Source organism: Melanotaenia boesemani, chromosome 18, assembly GCF_017639745.1.
Source record: "Melanotaenia boesemani isolate fMelBoe1 chromosome 18, fMelBoe1.pri, whole genome shotgun sequence".
NCBI classification, from domain to species: Eukaryota; Metazoa; Chordata; class Actinopteri; order Atheriniformes; family Melanotaeniidae; genus Melanotaenia; species Melanotaenia boesemani.
In genome coordinates, this window is record NC_055699.1 from 16,580,021 (window position 1) to 16,599,190 (window position 19,170).

Consider the following 19,170-nt stretch of genomic DNA (forward strand, 5'->3'; position numbering starts at 1 on the left):
TTTCTTCCAAACCTTTATAAAACCTTTGGGGAGTATGTATGCAACCACTATGACTTTACAACTTTATCTTTCAGTTTGTATTCACTGGCTCTGAGACATGCAGTGTTGGAAATGCTACAGGTTGGAGTTGACTAGAGATGTACAAAGGATGTCAATCTGATCTTGAGACATCGGTTCATTGTTTATGGTAAAAAAAGAAATGATGTGGTTCAAGATAGTATGGCTCCCGATGCTAAAAAAAGACTGCAGAATTTCTAATAATGACAATACATCCTCGAACCTGGTTGCATAGCTTGCACAGCCAAAAAATAATTAGAATAGCAGTACCACTACTATGGCATACTTTAGTTTTTCCTAAACTAAAACACTGGCTTTTATCTGGGATTTTAAGGAAGATAAGGTGAAATTACTGATAAAAAAATATATATACATCCACAAAAAAATATTCTCAGACAACACATACAGTACAACTGCCAGATTATACACATATTGAAAGTATTTTCACATCTTTATTTGGAATTATAGTCCAGTGGGCAAATTACACCGACTAGCGTGGCACAGCACTTTATCATCAAGCTCCAAACATCACCTGAAAATAGATGATAAAGGAGAAAATCTGTTTGTGTTATGAGAGGTAAAAAAAAGCCCAGTTTCAGTGCATCCAAACTAAATCACGTTTAAAAAAAACTACTACAATAACAATTTATAAAATGTTTCTTTCCATAAAAGAAAAAAAAAACTATATCTGGTTCATTTAGTATAGTAAAAAAAGGTTTCCCACTGAGCATTCTACAGTTTAGTGATTTGACAACTTTTAATCCAAAGGTAGCGCCATGATGCATTACATTGTAGGTGTAAAATCAATATGTCTCCTGTGTCAATCACCTGAGTAAACCTTAACATCGGTTTGGTTCTTCATATTCTCTTCAAAGGACCCCATACCGAGCCAAGACTAATGTGGAGTTTGAGCTACCATTTGAGCGCTAAAAGCATTCTTTAGTCGTGGCTTGGGCAGTGACCCATGTCATATGAATGTTTATAGGCCAAGAATCTTTCCAGCTAGAATACCGCTAATAAGTGTATGAGGGTGCTTTAAAAAGACTATGGTCTTCCTATCAAATTCAAAATAGCTTTATTGGCATCTGAGTAATGACAGTAAATGCATAATTTCATAAGCAGGAGGTGCATTAACCCTGCTATTCTTTTGTCTTTTTTGCAACTGATCCTAAACTCTGACCTCACGGTGGCCTGGAGAAAGGGGTGTTTCTCACATTAATCAGTTGCACTGGGGCGATGGTTACAGGTTTGTCACGATATCACGCATCCGTTCATACCATCCATCTACTTTAAGCAAGCTGACAGGTTGTTAGATCTTATCGCGTTTCTGTAGTTTCCTTGTGCTTTATTCTTTTTGCAAAGACAAGTGACCCATAAAATCCGTTTGATGACCGCGGCCCTCGAGCGACAGAGCAAGAGCAGCAAGCTGATACTTCAAGATCAATTGACTTCCAAAATCGCGTTTCAAGCTAACGTTAGCTAGCTAGTGTGTTGTCTATGTGTAATGAAACATTAAATATAGCGCATGCGACCTGCTACGTGTAGCATCGGGGGGGATCTAATGTTACTTACTCAATGGTCCTCCAGGTCCAAGTACCTGGTCTTTGGCAGGTGGAGTGCCGCTCTGTCGCTCGAAGTTGCCAGGGTTAGAGAAATAATCCCTCAGCCGCGGAAGCTCTCTACCGGCTTCCAACAGTTCAGTGTGAAACTCAAGGGCCGTTAGAATGTATTGATCCCGTAATAGCTGAGCAGCGATGACATCCGCAGAGACCCGTGTCTCGGCGGTGCCTGCCATAGCGGAGATGGTCGCGGCCGACAGCGAGATGCCCTCACCACTGGGGCTTGTCCGGTTGCTAGACAGCAGGAGCGTCGGAGGTTCGACGTCTGCAGGCGGGGAGAAGGGATTGCCTGGCGGTGGCCCTGGCGCCCCGTCACTCGGGCTTCTCTCTGTGTCAACTTTTTCATTAGGCCGTCTTTCAGCTTCTTCTTCAGAATCACTGAGATTAAACGGGTTGACCGACGCCATTTTTCCACTATAAAGATTTTTTTCTTTAGCAATCTAAGCTAGCTAAGCAAATCAGACCCGCTTCTTCCTGAATGGATAGAGGTGTAGGTGGCTTTTTGCAAGGGAAGGGGTTGCGAAACGATGATTGGCTAAATTAGAGGTACGTTACCCTGAAGCCCGCCTCTTTCGTGGGATAACCGAAAATAATTGGATATGACAGAGGTAACTGGGCAGGGCACCTTTGAGAGCTGACAGCTAATGCTAATTTATATATTGTCAAAATATGTATGCAAGTTGTGTCCATTTATACTATACTGTAATAGAAATAGTAAAATAACAAAACTATAAGTTGTTTATTCTCGTAATATTTTAAGATAAATCATACTAAAAGATCAAATGTACTTTAACTACATTACCCATAATTCAGCTGTAAAGCACACGCGTCAACAAAGTCGGAATCACAACAAGGAAGTGAATGCTCGTGGTGCCTGTTTTCCTTGTAGTAATCTTATTAGAGAGAGCGACAGTAGGTTTTGTAAAAGCAACCACTTATAGATTAAGTTGATCTAGTTTCGAACCATCTCTCTCAATCTGTCTGTTTCTCTGGACGTATAATGGGTCATCTACGAAGATTGAACCAAAGATAAGTCCTTTTTTAGTCTATCTAACAAATGAATGGCCCAAATGCGGAATAGTGGTTGACAACGATTCATGACACACAAGACAGCATCACAAGTTCTTTATTAGGGTCCCATTGACGCTACATGCAGGTACGATAGTTTTGTTTTTTTGTTTTTTTTATGTTTTAATAAGTAGTTGATTGTTTCCCAACATTTTGATAGTATTCTGGCACAGATTCCAGCTAAATTTGCCGCAATTAAGTGTGACATTTTTGGACATTGGCAAATGACATGGTAAACGGATTAGACCTTCGCTTAAGCAGCCTTTCCATGGTAAATACTTTGGCTTAACTTGTGTTATACTAAAGCTGATAGTGTTGGATGTAACTTTTAAATCTTGAATGAAAAGCCATGACTGTACTACTTTCAGTTCTCAGTTCCCATACTTAATTCTGTCATTGTTTTTTTCTCTGTCTTTTTGCATTTACGTTAAAAAGATTTACTCCTCCATCTCTAGTCTCTTCACAGTTGTTCGTGGCAGTCAAAATGAGGATGATTACCTTTTTCCTGGTTGGACTGACAGTCCATGTAGTCTTCTTCCTATCCATTTTTGACATCTACTTCACGTCACCCCTGGTCCATGGCATGACACCCCAGATAACACCAGTTTCACCCCCTGCTTCCAGACTGGTCCTAGTGGTGGCAGATGGCCTCAGAGCTGACAGTCTCTTCACTCTGCTCCCCAATGGCTCATCTAGGACTCCATACCTCAGGTCAGAAAACTGATTTAAAATCTGTCATGTAGAGTGTTTGTGGGTTTATTAATTCTGTGCTTGGAACAGTATGTTTTACCATTTTTAGCTTTACAAGTGTGATTTTTCTTTCTGGGGCTTTGTCTATAACTCATTAGCAACAAGCACATGTGTCGCTGTTTCCTAATATCAGGGGTGTAATAGAAAAGACTGGTACCTGGGGTGTATCACACACACGTGTGCCCACTGAGTCCCGGCCTGGTCATGTTGCCCTTATCGCAGGCTTCTATGAGGACGTTAGTGCAGTTGCTAAAGGTGAGTCACTGTCCACAACAAACTAGAATGATTTTATTTCCATCTGCTTCAGAACATCTCTGTGGTGTTGCACTGTGGTAGCCCTTCATGCTTGCTTCTGTTTTTGTGCATATTTTCAGGCTGGAAGGAGAATCCTGTGGAGTTTGATTCAGTGTTTAATGAGAGCAGAAACACCTGGTGCTGGGGAAGCCCTGATATCTTGCCTATGTTCGCTAAAGGTGCATGCCCTCACGCTTCCATAAAGATCACCAATTTAAACACAAACACTAGTTCTTACAAAAACAAAATGTCACAGATAATGACATGTATAGAAAAACAAAACAAACTTTAGCTAATAATGCATTTGTGAGGATTTGTTATCACATTATTTATACTGTTATTTCATTCCTTTTTAGATGTTTGGATTGTAAAAGAATTAAATAACTTGAAAAAAATTTTAATGTAATTTCCTGCTTTTTCCAGGTGCCACTGGAGACCATGTGTACACCCACACATATCCAGCTGTGGAGGAGGACTTTGCCTCCACAGATGCCTCCAGGCTGGACAGCTGGGTTTTCACTCAAGTCAAAGTACGGTGGTGGAAATACTGAAAAAAATATAATTGTTGCCTATGATAATTCATAGTAATTAAATAGGCCTCTAAAATAGTTTATGAAAAAAAACTTGCTGATGTAAAACACATATTGACTTTGTTCTTAAACAGTTCATGCTCTAAGTGTGAAGCCATTTTTATTCTTTTCAGATGGCTACACTCCTGTTTTCATTTTATTAGGAAACAGAGGATAGCAAGCAGTAGCATATGTTGCTGCTGTGAAAGAGGATTTGCACAATTATTTTAAGAAGGCATCAAACAACATTTTCTCTTTGCACCAGTCCCTTTTTCAGTCAGCGAAGTCTAACTCCACTCTGAAGGCCAGTCTACTTGAGGATAAGAATGTATTCTTTCTACATCTGCTTGGCATTGACACTAATGGACATGCTCACAGACCAATGTCACAGTAAGTACGTTTCTTTGAGTTTTCTCAACTCAGATTCCTCCAAATCAGCATTCACTCATGAATTTTGTACTTTGTCTTTTGTGCAGAGAATACTTAGACAATATTCGTCTGGTGGACATGGGTGTAGCTGAGATTGTGTCTGTTATAGAGGACTTCTTTGGTTATGATGGCAGAACAGCATATGTGTTTACCTCTGATCATGGCATGACAAACTGGGGTAAGACTTTTGTGGTGAAATAATTAGAAAGTATATTAATTCACTGCTAAAAAACTTGCATACATATGCTTACAGGATCCCACGGAGCAGGCCACCCTTCTGAGACACTCACTCCTTTAGTGGTGTGGGGAGCTGGAGTTAATAACGCCCAAAGAGTCACAGAACCTCAACCATACAAGGATGGATACCTAAAAGGTACTGAATCAGTTTTTAAAACATACTTTATCCTCCAGTTTTTACATATGTTTTGTTGAGTTCTGTTTTTTTTTTTTTTTTTCCTGCTGCTTTTCTCAGATTGGAAATTGGAGCACATTCGTAGAGTTGATGTCAACCAGGTAAAGATCACAAAAAGGCCCTTTGGAAGAATATGGCTGTCATTAATCAGTTTTAATCTTATGCTCTCCTTTTATTTCTCCAGGCAGATATTGCTCCACTCATGGCTTCTCTCATTGGTTTGCCCATCCCTGTTAACTCAGTTGTAAGTCAGTAGATAAACAACAGAGGAAATAATCTAGTTGTTTTTTATTAAGTTGTATAAACCAAGTTGCATTACTAGATATGTCAACACTGACTTTTTTATGTACATATAAGTGGTTACAAAAACAATTTAACAGATTTTATGTGTAATAAAATATTTGAAGTATCTTAATCCATACTCTGACATGTTCTGAAAATCTAAATGTGTTATTTGTGCCTGCTCAGGGTGTGTTACCTCTCCTCTACCTGAACAACAGCAACCAGTTCAAGGCAGAGAGCATGTACTCTAATGCTATCCAAGTACTGGAGCAGTTTAAGGTAACACAGCAGGCATTTTTGTTATTTAGGAGCTGGTGTGTTGATTTGATTCTAGTCCTAAGAAGAAAATTAAAGCCATGTTTAGATCTGTTTTGGACACTTAGTTTGTAACTTTTTAGCTTTCAGCATGATGTGACATGTCAAAACATTTGATGCTGTAATTACGTATAGTAACTTAGATATTTTTGTTTTTTTATAGATGAAAATGAAGCAGAAACAGGAAACTACTTTGTCTTTTCTCTTCACGCCGTACCAGTAAGTACAATAACAGTAAATATCCTGTACAAAGGGTGGGGTCAGTCAATGAATAGATATTTTTTTGCAAGAGTTTTTCAGTCTTATTTTTTTTTTATTCTTTTTTTTAATGAAAATAATTAGGGAAATGAATACTCTTCTTTTTTTTTTTAGATCAGCTTTTATGTTTGTGTTAAGGCAAACCATTCGCCCTTATCTAGTTGTGATCAAGACCACATTTAAATAACATTTTCACACCATCTTTCTTGCTTTGTTTTTGCTTATTTTCCAGACTCCTGACCGAGTCCAAACAAGCAGAATTCACCCAGAAGGCCCGAATACTGATTCAACTAGAGAAGTTCCATGAGGCTGTAAGTATAAGGGGGAAAAATGTGTAGTTTAAAGGTGTGTAAATCACAAGTTTGATCAAAATACAATATTATATTGATTCAGTATTTGGCAATTTTTCAATTTCTCCCACAGTATTATTTCAGTTTGACTTGATTAGATTCGATTCAGGAGACGGCGATCGAAAGGAGACGATGCCACATGCTGATTTAACTAAATCATTTCCATTCATAATAAACCACATAAAAACAACTAAAATATGGACATAAAATTTTATTAATCAGACATTTAAATGGAAAACGATCATGCAAAAGAAAGCTAAAAGAATAAACTAGAAAATTTCAAAGAAATTTTGATGGGTGCCAATGCGCCGGTCGCCCCGCCGCCCCCTGGTGTGCCGGCCGCGCGGCCGCCGCGAGGGAGCCAGCCGGCGCGAGGGAGACGGCGCGAGACGGAGGCAAACCCGCCGGTGAATGCGATGCCGTTAAATATTCCCGTACGGCCACTAGGTGGCGCCGCAGTCGCCGCGCGTGCACGAGCGTGCTCGGATCGGGTGTCAGATGAAAACTGCCAAACATCAGCGTGATCGGAAAATCTGCAGAAATCAGGCGGCCACTAGGTGGCGCTGTAGTCATTGTTCATGTGCAGAAATGTTTAGATAGGGACTTTCAATAAAACTGGCAAGTTTCAAGTTCTTTGGTCAACCCAGTCCAGAGTTAGAGTCACTTCCTGTTTTTGTGGGGGGGGGATATCTAGATGTGTACAGGATGAAAAGTGACAGAGAAAATTAAAAGTTTAATCTTTGCATGATTGCAAAATCTGCAGATTGACAGGTATGAAAGGGCTAAACAGTAGCTCTTTGCAATGACAGCAGCTGAGAGTGCTGCCATGGCAACCATGCCCCCACCCTTTCCCCCATAGCAGCAGACAGGCAGGCTCAGGTTACACATACACACACATGGCACTGTGAAGTCACTGTGTGCAAGCCTCCGAACTTCTTGCTGCTGAAAGCAAACCGTAATACATATGAAAATAATTCTTTCACCGTTAGGTGCAGAAGGCTTTGAGGGACACGAGGATATAAGTCTTGTCACTGTACTGCAAACAGAACTTAAATGGCAGCAGTTTTAAAACATGGTTCCATCAATGGGGATTCTGAGTGGGGAGAAAAGACTTTGTGTCTTTCTGAGCCTCATAGCTCCAAATCTGTACGTCCTAGCCCAAAATGAGCTCCTGATAAATTGAAGCCAACAAAAAAACCTACGTTTTGATGTAAAAATTGTGTCTGTAGAGCAAAAACTCTGGCCGTGAGAGAACTTTGTTTAAGCATGTCTTTTTGAAGCAAAAGCTAGAGGGAGGCAGAGGGAGAGGATTTTGGCACTTTTTGCTAAAACTTCAACAGTGATTGTGAACAAACTGTAAGAGACATGAAAATGCCCTTCGGGCCAGTGATAGGTTTATCTTTCGTGACCCGTTTAAACTTTGAATGGTGTTTCTAGGTGAAGATATGGCTGAGCTGTAGGCTTCCAAAGTGACCTATGTTTTTCGGGCTGCTCAGAGCCAAATCCCATTCATTCCTATGGGAAAACAGGTCTCCAAAAAATCGCGGTTTATTGCGATTTACTCGAGAACCGCCAGACTTTTGTACGAGAAAAGTCATACCACACATGTCCCGATCGAGACGCACAGATTGATGTAACTTTTGTGGGGGTAGAGTGAAAGCTGTAGGAGGAGATAGCCGCCAAAGTTTTGAGCGGAGAAAAAAAGGCAATAGCAATATGTTGCCATTGCCTTACAGCATTGGCACCCATAATTAGTAGGTAAATCAATTTCTAAGTAAGATTATTTTTGATGCTTTAATGCATCAAACTGATGTCATATCAACCACTTACTGATACAAACAAATAAAACATATAATAAATATAGCTGCAACAGATGGATTTGTCTCTTTTTTTTATTTATTTATTTTTTATTAAATGTTCCTTTTCTCCATGCAATATTTATCAAAGCACTCCCCTTGACTTAGCCTGTTCTCTGTCCTGTCAGATCTCTCTGTGCCAGTCTCTGATATCCCTCTCTCTGGAAGGACTGGTCTACTACCACACCTACGACCGCTTCTTTCTGGGCTGCAGTGTGGTTCTAGGATTTGTAGGCTGGACCTCATATGTCATCCTAATCATACTGAGAACTCACGCCAGCCTCAACAGACATCCTAATCTCACTAAACAGGTTAGGCTGCTGATGTGTAATTCTTGCCTATTCAGATTAATTTTCCCCCAAAACTGGTTCATGAAACTTGAAAGTCTTGTTAAGTTGGTATTCCTGTTCTGTGTGTGCAGATTCCCAGTCATAATTTGGCAAGGCTGTGTTTATGCGTGGCAGTGGTGATCGCTACGTTCCTGCTCATCCAAAGAAGCCCAATAACTTACTATGTTTACTGCCTGCTGCCTGTCCCTGTGTGGTACTCTGTTTTTAAAGAGTGAGTCAAATACAAGCAAAAAAAAATGGAAACTAGTTGACAATGTAACACATATCCACAAATATACATCACCTATAATTACAGTCAAACATTTAGATTCATATTTGAAGTTCTTTGAGAGTGATGGAGCAGTCAGACAGGCTATTCATCACATTTGCAGAGATCACATAATCGAATTCAAAAAGCAGATCTCATTTACATTTCAGATTTTTACTTCTATGTCAAGCACAGGAGTAAAAATAAGTGATATTTACGCTCTTTGAAGGGGTGTTTCCATTCATTTTGCTCCTCTGTAAACTAAAAGAAGGGACATAGTTTTTCTTCTTTTTTTAACAGGAAAAGTAATTTTATTTATGATCCCTTTTTAAGATCTGGAGCTCTCATAGACTTGATTCGGTCAGCCCCCTCCCTGCCATTGTGGAAATGTTTGGGCTACTTTTTGCTGGTGGCCTTTGGCATCGAGTTGCTGGTAGGTGTTTCCTAAAGCAAATATTTCTGCTTATGTATAGATAAACATATAACTCTTTATTACTGAAAATAAGCAAAATAAGCCATTAATTAGTTAGTTTGATCACACAGTTTTATCTCCAGTATGTACAGTATATGGTGGTTATTAGGAGAGCTGTTTGTATCCTCAGTGGCTGTAACTCTGCTGCCCCCAGGTGGTGAGTTTCTTCCATCGCGCCATGCTGACTGTAGGCCTGGCTATCCTCTCTCTGTGGCCCCTCCTATTGGGACTTTTTGGCAAGGCCAAGGTAACATAAACATCAAATAATGTTCCTGGAGTGAAATTAAACCCGGAAAAGGCATGTTATTTTTTATTTCCATAGTTTATTTTCTCCTGTATGGAAGAAAGCGTCCTTCCAGGAAGTTTACCAATAAAGCCTGGGGTTTTCCATAAAGAAAAGAAATGAAAACACTATGGAAAATTCTCTAGTTTTATGTAACATGTTTTGCTTTCATCAGAACTTCTGTCCATCATTGTAACTGTTCTTAGATTTCCAAACCAGATGTTACTACATAATTTGATATATGGGTTAAATGCTTCAGAATCCTCTGCAGCAGTGGTTCCCAACCTTTTTCCTCAGGGACCCCCTTCATGCGTATACTAAAATGCCATGGACCCCCTGCTCCATCCTGTGCTGGAACCATGCTTGGTTTTAGGATTTCACAGGTGAGATTCTCACCATAAATAATATATTCCGGTTGAGTCCTGTCATTTGATAAAGCCAAAGTGAAATGAACAACATACAGCCTTACTTTTTTCCCCCTTAAAATAGGGACAAAATAGGGAACCCCTGTGCTCTTTGGGGGTCCCGGACGCCAGGTTGGAAACCACTGCTCTACAGTAATAATGCCAGAAAACATAATATTTTTGGTCTTAAAACACTACTTTTTTCTGTAAAAGCAATTATATATTTAATATTAATATAAATATACATAATAGTTTCTACTCTGAAAGTGTGTGTTCAAACAAAATATAAGACCTGAAGATATGGAACTTTGCAGAGAAACATCCAGCACTCAGAACTCCCAAAACCTGAGGTGAAGCCTCTGGTGCGCCGATAGTTACGTTCATAATTTTTGCAGTTATGTTTAAAGCAGATTGTGTGTGAACATTTTAAGCTGAAACTGATGAAAACACCCGTTTGTAGGTGTGATGTAAACAGACGTGGTCAGTAAGTGCCTGCTGTCTATGTAGCACTTTATCTGTAGCTGCTATGTTTCAAGTGCTCATTGAATTCAACAAATGCCACAGCTTCTTAACTTGTGATAATTACTGCTGACAGTTATTTTTGTCTCTGTTCCTGGGTAGTTTCGTTCACTGAACTGGTTTCTGGGCTGTCTGTGTTTGGCTGCTTTTCCCTTGATGCCAGTTGTGGGTAGAGAGCCTAACCTACATCTGGTGTGAGTACTTCCTTTATTTGTTTCCGTTTATAAGAATGTTAATCACAATGTTCTATGATGATACTCAGAAATTATATTTAGGTCAGGTCAGTTACAACGAAATATTTAACATCACTATACCAAAGAAAATGTCTTCAGCAATACTGAAGTGTCGTCACAAACAGGGAAATAATTTTTCGGAGATCAACAAATATTTTTGTTGTTGGAATCAATATTCTGATTTTAAAGATTTAAAGATATCAAACTAAATAAATATGTACTTTTCCTCTTTAAACCCCACATAATAGTATTTCTATAGAGAAGTTGGAGGCAGACAATCTTAAATGAACTGCTTATTAACAGCAGTAGCTGTACACAGTGTACATGCATATGCATGAAGTTGACATATATAAACCTGTGATGTTTGTATACCCAGTACCTGTGCAGGTCTACTCGCTCTCCTCACTTCAGCCTGTTTCCTGTGGACATCACATCAGAGGACACCTCTGCACCTCAGTGACAGACATCAGTTTTTCATTCAGGTAGCTACAAAGCATCTTGTTTTTTTGTCTGGGTGTCTGTGGGATTTTATTGCTAAATTTGCTGAGAAAATAATTTCCATCAACCCCAACAGATGCTCCATGTGGGTGTGTGTGCGTACGTGCCATCTCTGACACACTCCAGCCTGCAGCAGAAGCAGGGCCTGCCACTTCTTAATCAGATCATCAGCTGGAGCACATTAGGTAGGAGGGTGGAAACAAGCACAAGATGCTGCTGGTGTTCAACGCTGCAGACATTCCACTTATGTTTAGGTTTTATGTATTGACAAAATACAAAAATAAATAAAAAAAGACAAAAAAAAAAGTGACAGACAATGTTCAAACATCTGCCGTCTTTTATCAGCATCTTCTATATTTGTCCCTTTGCTGAGCTCCACGCGTCTTTTCCACCGCCTCCTCAGTATATTCTTGTCTCTCACATCCACATACCTGCTGCTCAGCACTGGGTAAGACATCAAACACATCAAATACTTCAAGTTAAATGTTATTTGGAGTTATCACTTCAGCAAAATGTCTAGAAAATGTTTAATGTTTTTGTTTTCTCCTGACTAGGTCAGAGGCGTTGTTCCCTCCTGTGTTATCTTGGTTAATGTTTGCGTGGATCAACATTGAACAGGAGGCCATGCTCGCTCAAGGTGTCTCTGGCAGGCAAGAGGTAGATGTTTGCTTCTACCTGATCACATATGTTTCATATCCATATGTCACGGAGCATACATACATACACACATATTCTTATGCCGGCACACACATCATTTAGTCTCTCTGACGTCATCTTTCCTTTTGTATTTTCCCCACCCTTGTCTGTACGATTAGCGCAGCCCAGGGTGCACACTTGGTGGCTCTCACCTGGTTTAGGAATACATTTCACACACACACTTACCAGTTTTCGCAGCGCATGGTCTGCTGGCCGCATCCCGCCTTGTTTGGCAAGACCAAGCAGAAGGATATTGCTGTGTTTAAATAGAAAGTCGTTTTCCTGGATCATGTGACTTTGGTTTCAAGGTGTTTTGAGTTTGTACTAATTAGGGGGAAATAAATGTTGGTGTACAGACATATTTCTTTATAATACTGATTGAATCATGTGAAGGTTACCTTTATAATATTTTGTGCAAAAAGATGTGGTCTTTTTGGTTTCTCAATTGTTTTTTGTATTTTTTTTTCTTTTGGACACTGAGTCTAGTGGGAGGGGCTTAAGGTATAAAAAGAGGAAGCCTCAAGTCTGTTAAAATAGGAATATGGCCAACTGAACTATTTTATCTGGTATTTTAGATATTTTTCACAGAAGGTTGAGGAAATAAATGTCACAAGCATTTTTACTTACTTATTTGGATTACCCGAGGTTTCTTTGGAAGTTTGAGAAGAAAGTGAAAGAAAACCCGTGACAGCTACTCTTTTTGACTTTTTTCAAAATGAAAAACTATCACCATCAGGGACCTAAGATGGTTAACCTTATCAATTGTATAAAATAGAAAAAAACCTCACTTTTATATAGTATAGTCCCGTAAAGGCAAGTTGACACATGTTATCTCTGAAAAACAGTTTTAAAGTGCTCACTTCTTTAAATAACAATTTTATTTATAGAGCACTTTTAATTTGAATACAAGCTGAACAAAGTACCACACAGACAAAAATTCAAATAAGCCAAGAATCATATAACAATCCGTAACAACAGTGGAAAAACACTGGCGGTTAAATCAGTCAAATAAATGGAACAGGATTAAAGTAAAAAAAAAAAAACAATAAATAAATAAAATCTGAACATGGCTTTTATAAATTTGTGTTTCAGTTGATTTGTGGACCTGGTTGTGTTTTTTTTTCTTTCAGTTATCCAGTATTGATTTCTCATCAAACATCGACATCAGCAAGATCAGACAGCTGAAGCTGGATGACATCAGAAGAGCATATTTTTTTGTATCCTTTTTATTGAAAACAAACAAAAAAAAAATATTTTAATCATCCCTTAGATATTTTCTTGACTAAAATTTCTTCAGGTATTTTTTATAATCACAGCTTTCTTTGGCACCGGAAACATTGCATCCATTAACAGGTATATGTGTTATATGTAAGAGTGTTGTGAACGACAGAAAGTTGTGTTTTGCATGGCTGAAATTGGAAGATAATTGCAGCCAGGATGAAATGAATGTCTGGTATGCATGACTTGAACGAAGTTCTGCGTTTTTTCTGATAATTAGCACAGCATAATTTGTATACAGGAAGGAAACAAGTGGCCTGTGAAGATGGCACAGACTAGATCCCGCATTATTTGCATCATTTAGAAAAACCAGTCTCTTGTATTGTGAATTTCTTTTTACTTCATGTGGGGGTTGACAGTTATAACCATGCATTAATCCAGCTGTAATATAAATATAAATATGTAATATTATGTGTATTTACTTTCTTTGTTTCTTTCTCCCGTTGTCTAGTTTTGACCCAGCTTCTGTTTATTGTTTCCTCACTGTTTTCAACCCCTTTATCATGGGAGGGCTTATGATGTGGAAGGTACTGTTTATTAAGTACATTATTTCTATATTATATGCTGCATTTCCAGGGCAGAGATGTTGTCTTGCTGTCAAGCTTTTTCCAACATATATAGTTTGTTTAATGTGTTTTAATCTTCCTCTTTTGCTATTTTGTGTATCCAAAGCAACACCTTTTCACATTCTTGTGAAAGGTTTTTTAAATAAAAAAACAAACTTTTTTTATCTATCAATGCCTAATGATGTTTTATAACTAATAGAAAGATTTTTCATCATTACTTTTTTCAGAAGTATTCGTGTTTTCCAAAGTTTCCACTCATTTTCTTTTGTCTCTCCAGGTTATCATTCCATTCATCATAGTGATGTGTACATTTGAGACCATCCAAGTTGCAACTCAGCTCTCATCAAGAAGGTAAACTCTTCCTGCTGCAGCTAAAATAAGATAGTAGAGCAAGTTCAATCATTTTATTACATTCTGTTTTATTTGTCATTATTTATTTTCTAGTTTGTTCCTAATTGTCCTGGTTATCTCTGATGTGATGGCTCTGGTAAGGCATATCTTGCAAGTTTGAAAGTTTGGTTTGCAAATGCAATAATCTTTCCTAAAGGATTTTCAGAAGGAATTTTAAACTCCTCCTTCTCCTCAGCATTTTTTCTTCATGGTGCAGGACTATGGCAGCTGGTTGGACATTGGTACAAGGTAGGTTAACTAGAAAACTGACTTTGTAAGTATTAATAATTAGCATTTTAATACCCTCACTTTTTTGTAGACTCCCTCCACCTCCTTTTTTGTGCTGTTCTTTCTCAGATCTGCCAAATGTACATATACACATGCGCATTTTAATTGAATTTTTATTTTTTGGTCTTTCACAGCATCAGCCACTATGTAATAGTGATGTCGATGACGATCTTTCTGATGCTGCTCAGTGTGGTCACACACATTTTCACATCAAAAAGGTTCATCCTGTGGAGGAAACCCAAGATGCACTTTCCTTAAATGAACATGTATTTATGTTTTCAGGTGTTCATTTATTGGCTGGTTATAAATATTCCTATTTATCTTGTTTATATTTTTTTTTAAATAGTAGTTTTGTGTTTTATGCATACTACACAAAATTATGCATTACTTTTAGCAAAACCAGGCCTCTGTGGTGTTTGGACAAAGGTATTTTTATAACTTAAGGTATTATTTTTTCTTTAATCATTGACTAATGTGACCAAGACTACTTTAATGTTTGACTGTGAATTAAACTTTTGCTAAGGGTGCAGATGTATGATCTTATGAATGATAACTCCATTAACCCTTGAAGTGTGTAACACTGTTTCCTGTAAAAGTACCTAATGTGCATCCTTGTTTACTGGAACAGAAAAGAGGATGTTGTTTTGACTCACAATCGGTATATATTTGTTAATAAAATTTTAGAAGGGAAAAGAAAATCATGTGTCTTTACTAATTGCATGATTTTAGTATAAATGTACTATAGACTAAGTAAATCCCATCCACATTTCTGGATTTAACAGACTTCTAATGCCTTCTAAAAGGAGGTTGTGGATAATTTAAAATAAATTATTTTATGGTAAATACAAATGTTGGGAAATTAGTGAAGAATAAGTTTCAAGGAGTCCCAACATTTCTTGAGAGAATTAGCAGGTAGCTATTGCAGCTGATCAGGAAGAAATTGCCTAAATTTGAATGATGCATCTGGCGAAAAAAAGCCTTTGTTGTGCAAAACAAAAATTAAAGAAATCATAATTTGTTGAGCGTGCTTGGACGATGTTTGGCAAATACTAAAAACAGCTTTTTATTGGAAAACACTTAGATCACTCACTCCAAGGGAGATTTTAAAGATACCAGTTAACACAGGAAGCATGTTGGGCTGTGTTTGATGTTAACTCAAACATAAACCATATGGTGCTAACAACATTACAGTGTCATTTTTTGTGGTCAGGGTAAATACTGTGGCTTTTTCTCTAGTTTGTTTTGACATGTTTAATGCACTAAGGTGTTGCACTGATGAAGCATTAAAAAAAAAAAAAGTTTCTACATTATTCCTGCTGCTACAACTACAGTTATATTAAAAAGCATTCTGACTTTTTTGGTTTTTTTTTTTGCATGTCATATCCTGTGAAGGGGTGGGATGCTCTATATGTTAATCCCTGCCATTTAGTGTGCCTTTCTCAATAGCAAAAACAGAATGTAGTGCACACAGTACCTTGCAAACACATTAGCATAAGAGTTGCAGAAAAGAGCTTATGTGACTTAGTTCTGGTTGGGTTATTTGTGGACTGACACCTATGTCAACATCAACTGTAACACACTTCACTTTAAAATTAGCCAATACTTGACAATGTAGGGTAAATGTTCACTATTAGAAGGTTATGCTTGCATGAACTATTAACTTGGGTCAGCTTCTTGAGAAACAAATAACTTAGAAGATTTTTTTTTTTCTTTTCTGTAGTCACTGTTGTTTCACAACACTGTTTACCCTTCTGGTAATGCCATAGGAAAGATGCAAAGACCATTTATCAAATGAATAAACTGAATTAACGTACAATTATATGTGATCATTTTGGTTGAATTTCATTGTGTGTTAAATAAAAAAAGGAAAAAAAAAATACAAGACAGAAATACAGAAAGAGTAGTATGTATGTAGTAGTGACAACCAGAAGGAGGAAGAAGCCAGCTCTGCGGTTATGCTAACATGTGTGGGTGTGTGTGTGTTCGCAGTTGCCTCTTGTTTCTGGTAGAGGCAGACTGATGGTATGCAAAAAGGGGCGGTGGTTTCTGACACACAAACAGTTACATTTTCATAACTTCAACTTCCACCTACTATTGCTACAAAGACAGACTTTTCTTCTTCTTCTTTCTTTAGCGATTTTGCCATGCCAACAGCCAGTGCAACGTTTTATTGCTCTGATGATGATAAAGTGATGTAGTGTGGAGACCAGACGCGTCCATGGACATTTAAGAGCAGTCAGCTGGCAGGTTTTCTTTTAAGCAAAACGGTAAGTAAAGATCAAGTTTCAGCTATTTTCCTTATTTATTTAATATCAATCTGGTAACTGCAGTGCATGCTTGTTGGTTAATATGGTGGCTAAAGTTCAAACTCATGCCTTGCAGAACATGACGTATCCATGCACAGGTTATCTATTTATCCATCAATCTATATCTAATTGATAGACATTTGATTGTTTCTCGTCAGACAGTTGTAGTATTTTAGTAATAAAGGAAGAGGGTGCTCTTTAGTTCTTTGTCAACAGATTAATGGAAAAGTGTCTGAAGGTATTATCTTTAAGAAACTATGTTTGCACTTTCATTCAAAGCTATAATTAGAATTGTCAATACTTTGGTCTGATGAGATAGAAATAAGTTACTTTGGCTCAGATGCCAGTGGTAGAAACTCTATGCTGTCTTACTTTCCCTTGAGGAGGAATTTGTAAGTACTGAAAAGAACTCAATCTGGCTAATGAAAGGTCTGCTGACTTTAGTTGCATTAACTTGTTGGGCCAGTATTTTTAATATTAAAAAAAAGCAAAAAACTGAGCAAATATGTGTTGCTTTTTCATTTTCTTTAACTCTGTTACACATTTCTCACTTTACTCTTATTTATCTTGTTTCTCATTTCAGCAGGTTTATCCACAGCCACGATGAATACGACCCCTTCTTATCAAACCTCCGATCCACCAAGTGATGAGAAAAACAATAACGACTACCACACAACCCTCCTGGTCATCTACTCTGTGGTTCTGCTCTGTGGTACCATTAGCCTGAGCCTTATGATGCACATCTTGAAATCCAGCACAGTGTCCACCACCTCCATTGCTGTACTCAATCTGATCTTTGCCCACTTAATTTTCCTTTTCACTGTACCCTTCAGGATTTACTATTATGCAACTGAAGTCTGGTCACTGAGCCATGAGTGGTGTAAAATGGTGAGCGCTATGATCCACATCCATATGTACATGTCCTTTATCCTCTATGTGATCATCCTTGTCACCCGCCTTTTGATGTTTTATAACAAAGCTGCTCAAGTAGCTTCCTTCCAGAGAATGCATGCAGTGATTTGCAGTGTTTTGGTGTGGCTCATTGTGCTTGTTGTAGTCCCTTGCACCATCCATTTCTTCTACGGCAAAGACAATAATGGAAATAACAGCCAACATAACAACACAGGACATTGCTTCAAGTTTGGAAAACACATTGGGTCAGAGTTCAGTAAGGTGATCAACTACATCATGAGCACAGTGATTATAGTCGTGGCTCTGGTGTTAATAGCCCTCCAAACCAACGTCCTGTGGGTTTTATACAGAAAAGATCGGCAAGGATGCACCTCTCAGCAGGACTTTGGAGCTCAGCTGAAGAGCCTCTTCTTTGCGCTGATCATGGTGATCTGTTTCATTCCCTACCACATGTTCCGGATTTACTACTTGAGTGACGTTGACAAACTGGAGAACATCAATGAGTTGTTTCTGAGTCTGACCACTTTTAACTGTTTGGACATGCTAACCTTCTTAGGTGGGAGAACCTGCAACATGTGCATGCCAGGAAGGGCGATTTGAAAAGTCTTAGTACAATGATGGCGTATAGTTTGTGTTGTTTTTTTTTGTTTTTTTTTTTTTGTTTTTTTTTGCAGACAATGTGATACAAAAGCGCATAGGAACAATTATTACAGTGTTCATTTATTATTATTGTTTCTTTGTGTGTTGTTTTGTTAATTTTAAAAACCATAAAAAGACTAAAGCTTTCATCCAAGCGCCAGCAGTCAGCCTTAATTCTGCTTTATTAGATCGTTCACTGTATTTACTGTATTGCAATCTGCAGTTTTTATTATTTAATATTTGTTTCTTTAAGTATTATTTTTGTAATTATTGCCGCTTTTCACTTGTTTGATAGTTTACCAAACAGAGGAGTGGAGATTGTATATCTTGCATCTTGCAACAGAGTAAATTATTTAAGTTGCTCTTTAAACTAAACGTCTGTTTAGTAAAATTTGTACTTAATTTGTTATCTTGAGGGGGAAAAGTCAGTATTTTTTCATTTTGGTTGAACTGGAAATGAATGTACTCCTGCCATCTGCTGGTTTGTGCTTGAATTGTGATGGAATTGCAATGTTAGTCTTTAAAATAGGGAGCCAAAACTTATTTTTTTAAACTGTATTTTACTGTATTTGCTAAAAGCTAGCCATTGTCTTATGAAATTGAATGTTCAGTTTAATACCTGAGAAGAAAAATAAATGTTTCAAACCATTAATTTTACCTCAATATTTTGTGAAACATTACCTCAAACCTCTTGGATCTCCTGCGTCATGCACTCAGAGGTGGTGGCAAAAGCCTGGCCTAACATTCACACATACACACACACACACACACACACACACACACACACACACACACACACACACACACACACACACACACACACACACCTG

The 19,170-nt window shown here is 38.0% G+C and overlaps 3 protein-coding genes across 17 annotated transcripts in view; 2 read left to right on the top strand and 1 right to left on the bottom strand.

Annotated features, from left to right (window-relative positions):
* Positions 1 to 2,179, bottom strand: part of relch (RAB11 binding and LisH domain, coiled-coil and HEAT repeat containing) — a 34,246-nt gene extending 32,067 nt beyond the window's left edge. For all 9 annotated transcript variants that reach the window (XM_041968431.1, XM_041968429.1, XM_041968428.1 and 6 more), the window contains exon 1: positions 1,630 to 2,179. In XM_041968431.1, coding sequence (XP_041824365.1) covers positions 1,630 to 2,083 — 454 coding nt within the window. In that variant the 5' untranslated portion in view covers positions 2,084 to 2,179. The remainder of the gene's footprint in view (positions 1 to 1,629) is intronic.
* On the top strand, positions 2,150 to 16,710 carry pign (phosphatidylinositol glycan anchor biosynthesis, class N). 7 transcript variants are annotated; one of them, XM_041968434.1, is made up of 30 exons: positions 2,529 to 2,832; positions 3,180 to 3,455; positions 3,628 to 3,749; positions 3,869 to 3,967; positions 4,212 to 4,318; positions 4,623 to 4,747; positions 4,834 to 4,964; positions 5,040 to 5,159; positions 5,259 to 5,299; positions 5,383 to 5,442; positions 5,667 to 5,759; positions 5,959 to 6,014; positions 6,286 to 6,364; positions 8,388 to 8,570; positions 8,681 to 8,820; positions 9,190 to 9,289; positions 9,483 to 9,575; positions 10,637 to 10,728; positions 11,144 to 11,249; positions 11,342 to 11,450; positions 11,611 to 11,713; positions 11,820 to 11,922; positions 13,092 to 13,178; positions 13,259 to 13,314; positions 13,691 to 13,766; positions 14,083 to 14,156; positions 14,250 to 14,292; positions 14,392 to 14,444; positions 14,618 to 14,765; positions 16,618 to 16,710. In XM_041968434.1, exons 2-29 carry the CDS (start codon positions 3,229 to 3,231, stop codon positions 14,739 to 14,741), a joined length of 2,802 nt encoding a protein of 933 aa, XP_041824368.1. In that variant the 5' UTR covers positions 2,529 to 2,832; positions 3,180 to 3,228; the 3' UTR covers positions 14,742 to 14,765; positions 16,618 to 16,710. The 7 variants fall into 7 exon arrangements, with proteins under 7 accessions (XP_041824372.1, XP_041824368.1, XP_041824370.1 ...); XM_041968436.1 differs by lacking the exon at positions 16,618 to 16,710 and adding an exon at positions 2,905 to 3,015 and having other exon boundaries at positions 2,530 to 2,832; positions 14,618 to 15,345; XM_041968437.1 differs by lacking the exon at positions 16,618 to 16,710 and adding an exon at positions 2,905 to 3,015 and having other exon boundaries at positions 2,530 to 2,832; positions 3,200 to 3,455; positions 14,618 to 15,345.
* LOC121628983 (probable G-protein coupled receptor 141) lies at positions 16,631 to 18,353 on the top strand. The gene is made up of 2 exons (XM_041968441.1): positions 16,631 to 16,750; positions 17,376 to 18,353. Exon 2 carries the CDS (start codon positions 17,393 to 17,395, stop codon positions 18,299 to 18,301), a length of 909 nt encoding a protein of 302 aa, XP_041824375.1. The 5' UTR covers positions 16,631 to 16,750; positions 17,376 to 17,392; the 3' UTR covers positions 18,302 to 18,353.
* The last annotated feature ends 817 nt before the right edge of the window (positions 18,354 to 19,170 follow it).

Excerpts from the sequence above, each read along its gene's own strand:
- pign (XM_041968438.1), top strand. The coding sequence starts at position 3,229 with ATGAGGATGATTACCTTTTTCCTGGTTGGACTGACAGTCCATGTAGTC. Across the intron at positions 6,365-8,387 it reads TAGAGAAGTTCCATGAGGCT|ATCTCTCTGTGCCAGTCTCT; the intron begins GTAAGTATAAGG and ends CTGTCCTGTCAG. Across the intron at positions 13,179-13,258 it reads TCAGAAGAGCATATTTTTTT|GTATTTTTTATAATCACAGC; the intron begins GTATCCTTTTTA and ends AAATTTCTTCAG.
- LOC121628983 (XM_041968441.1), top strand. The coding sequence starts at position 17,393 with ATGAATACGACCCCTTCTTATCAAACCTCCGATCCACCAAGTGATGAG.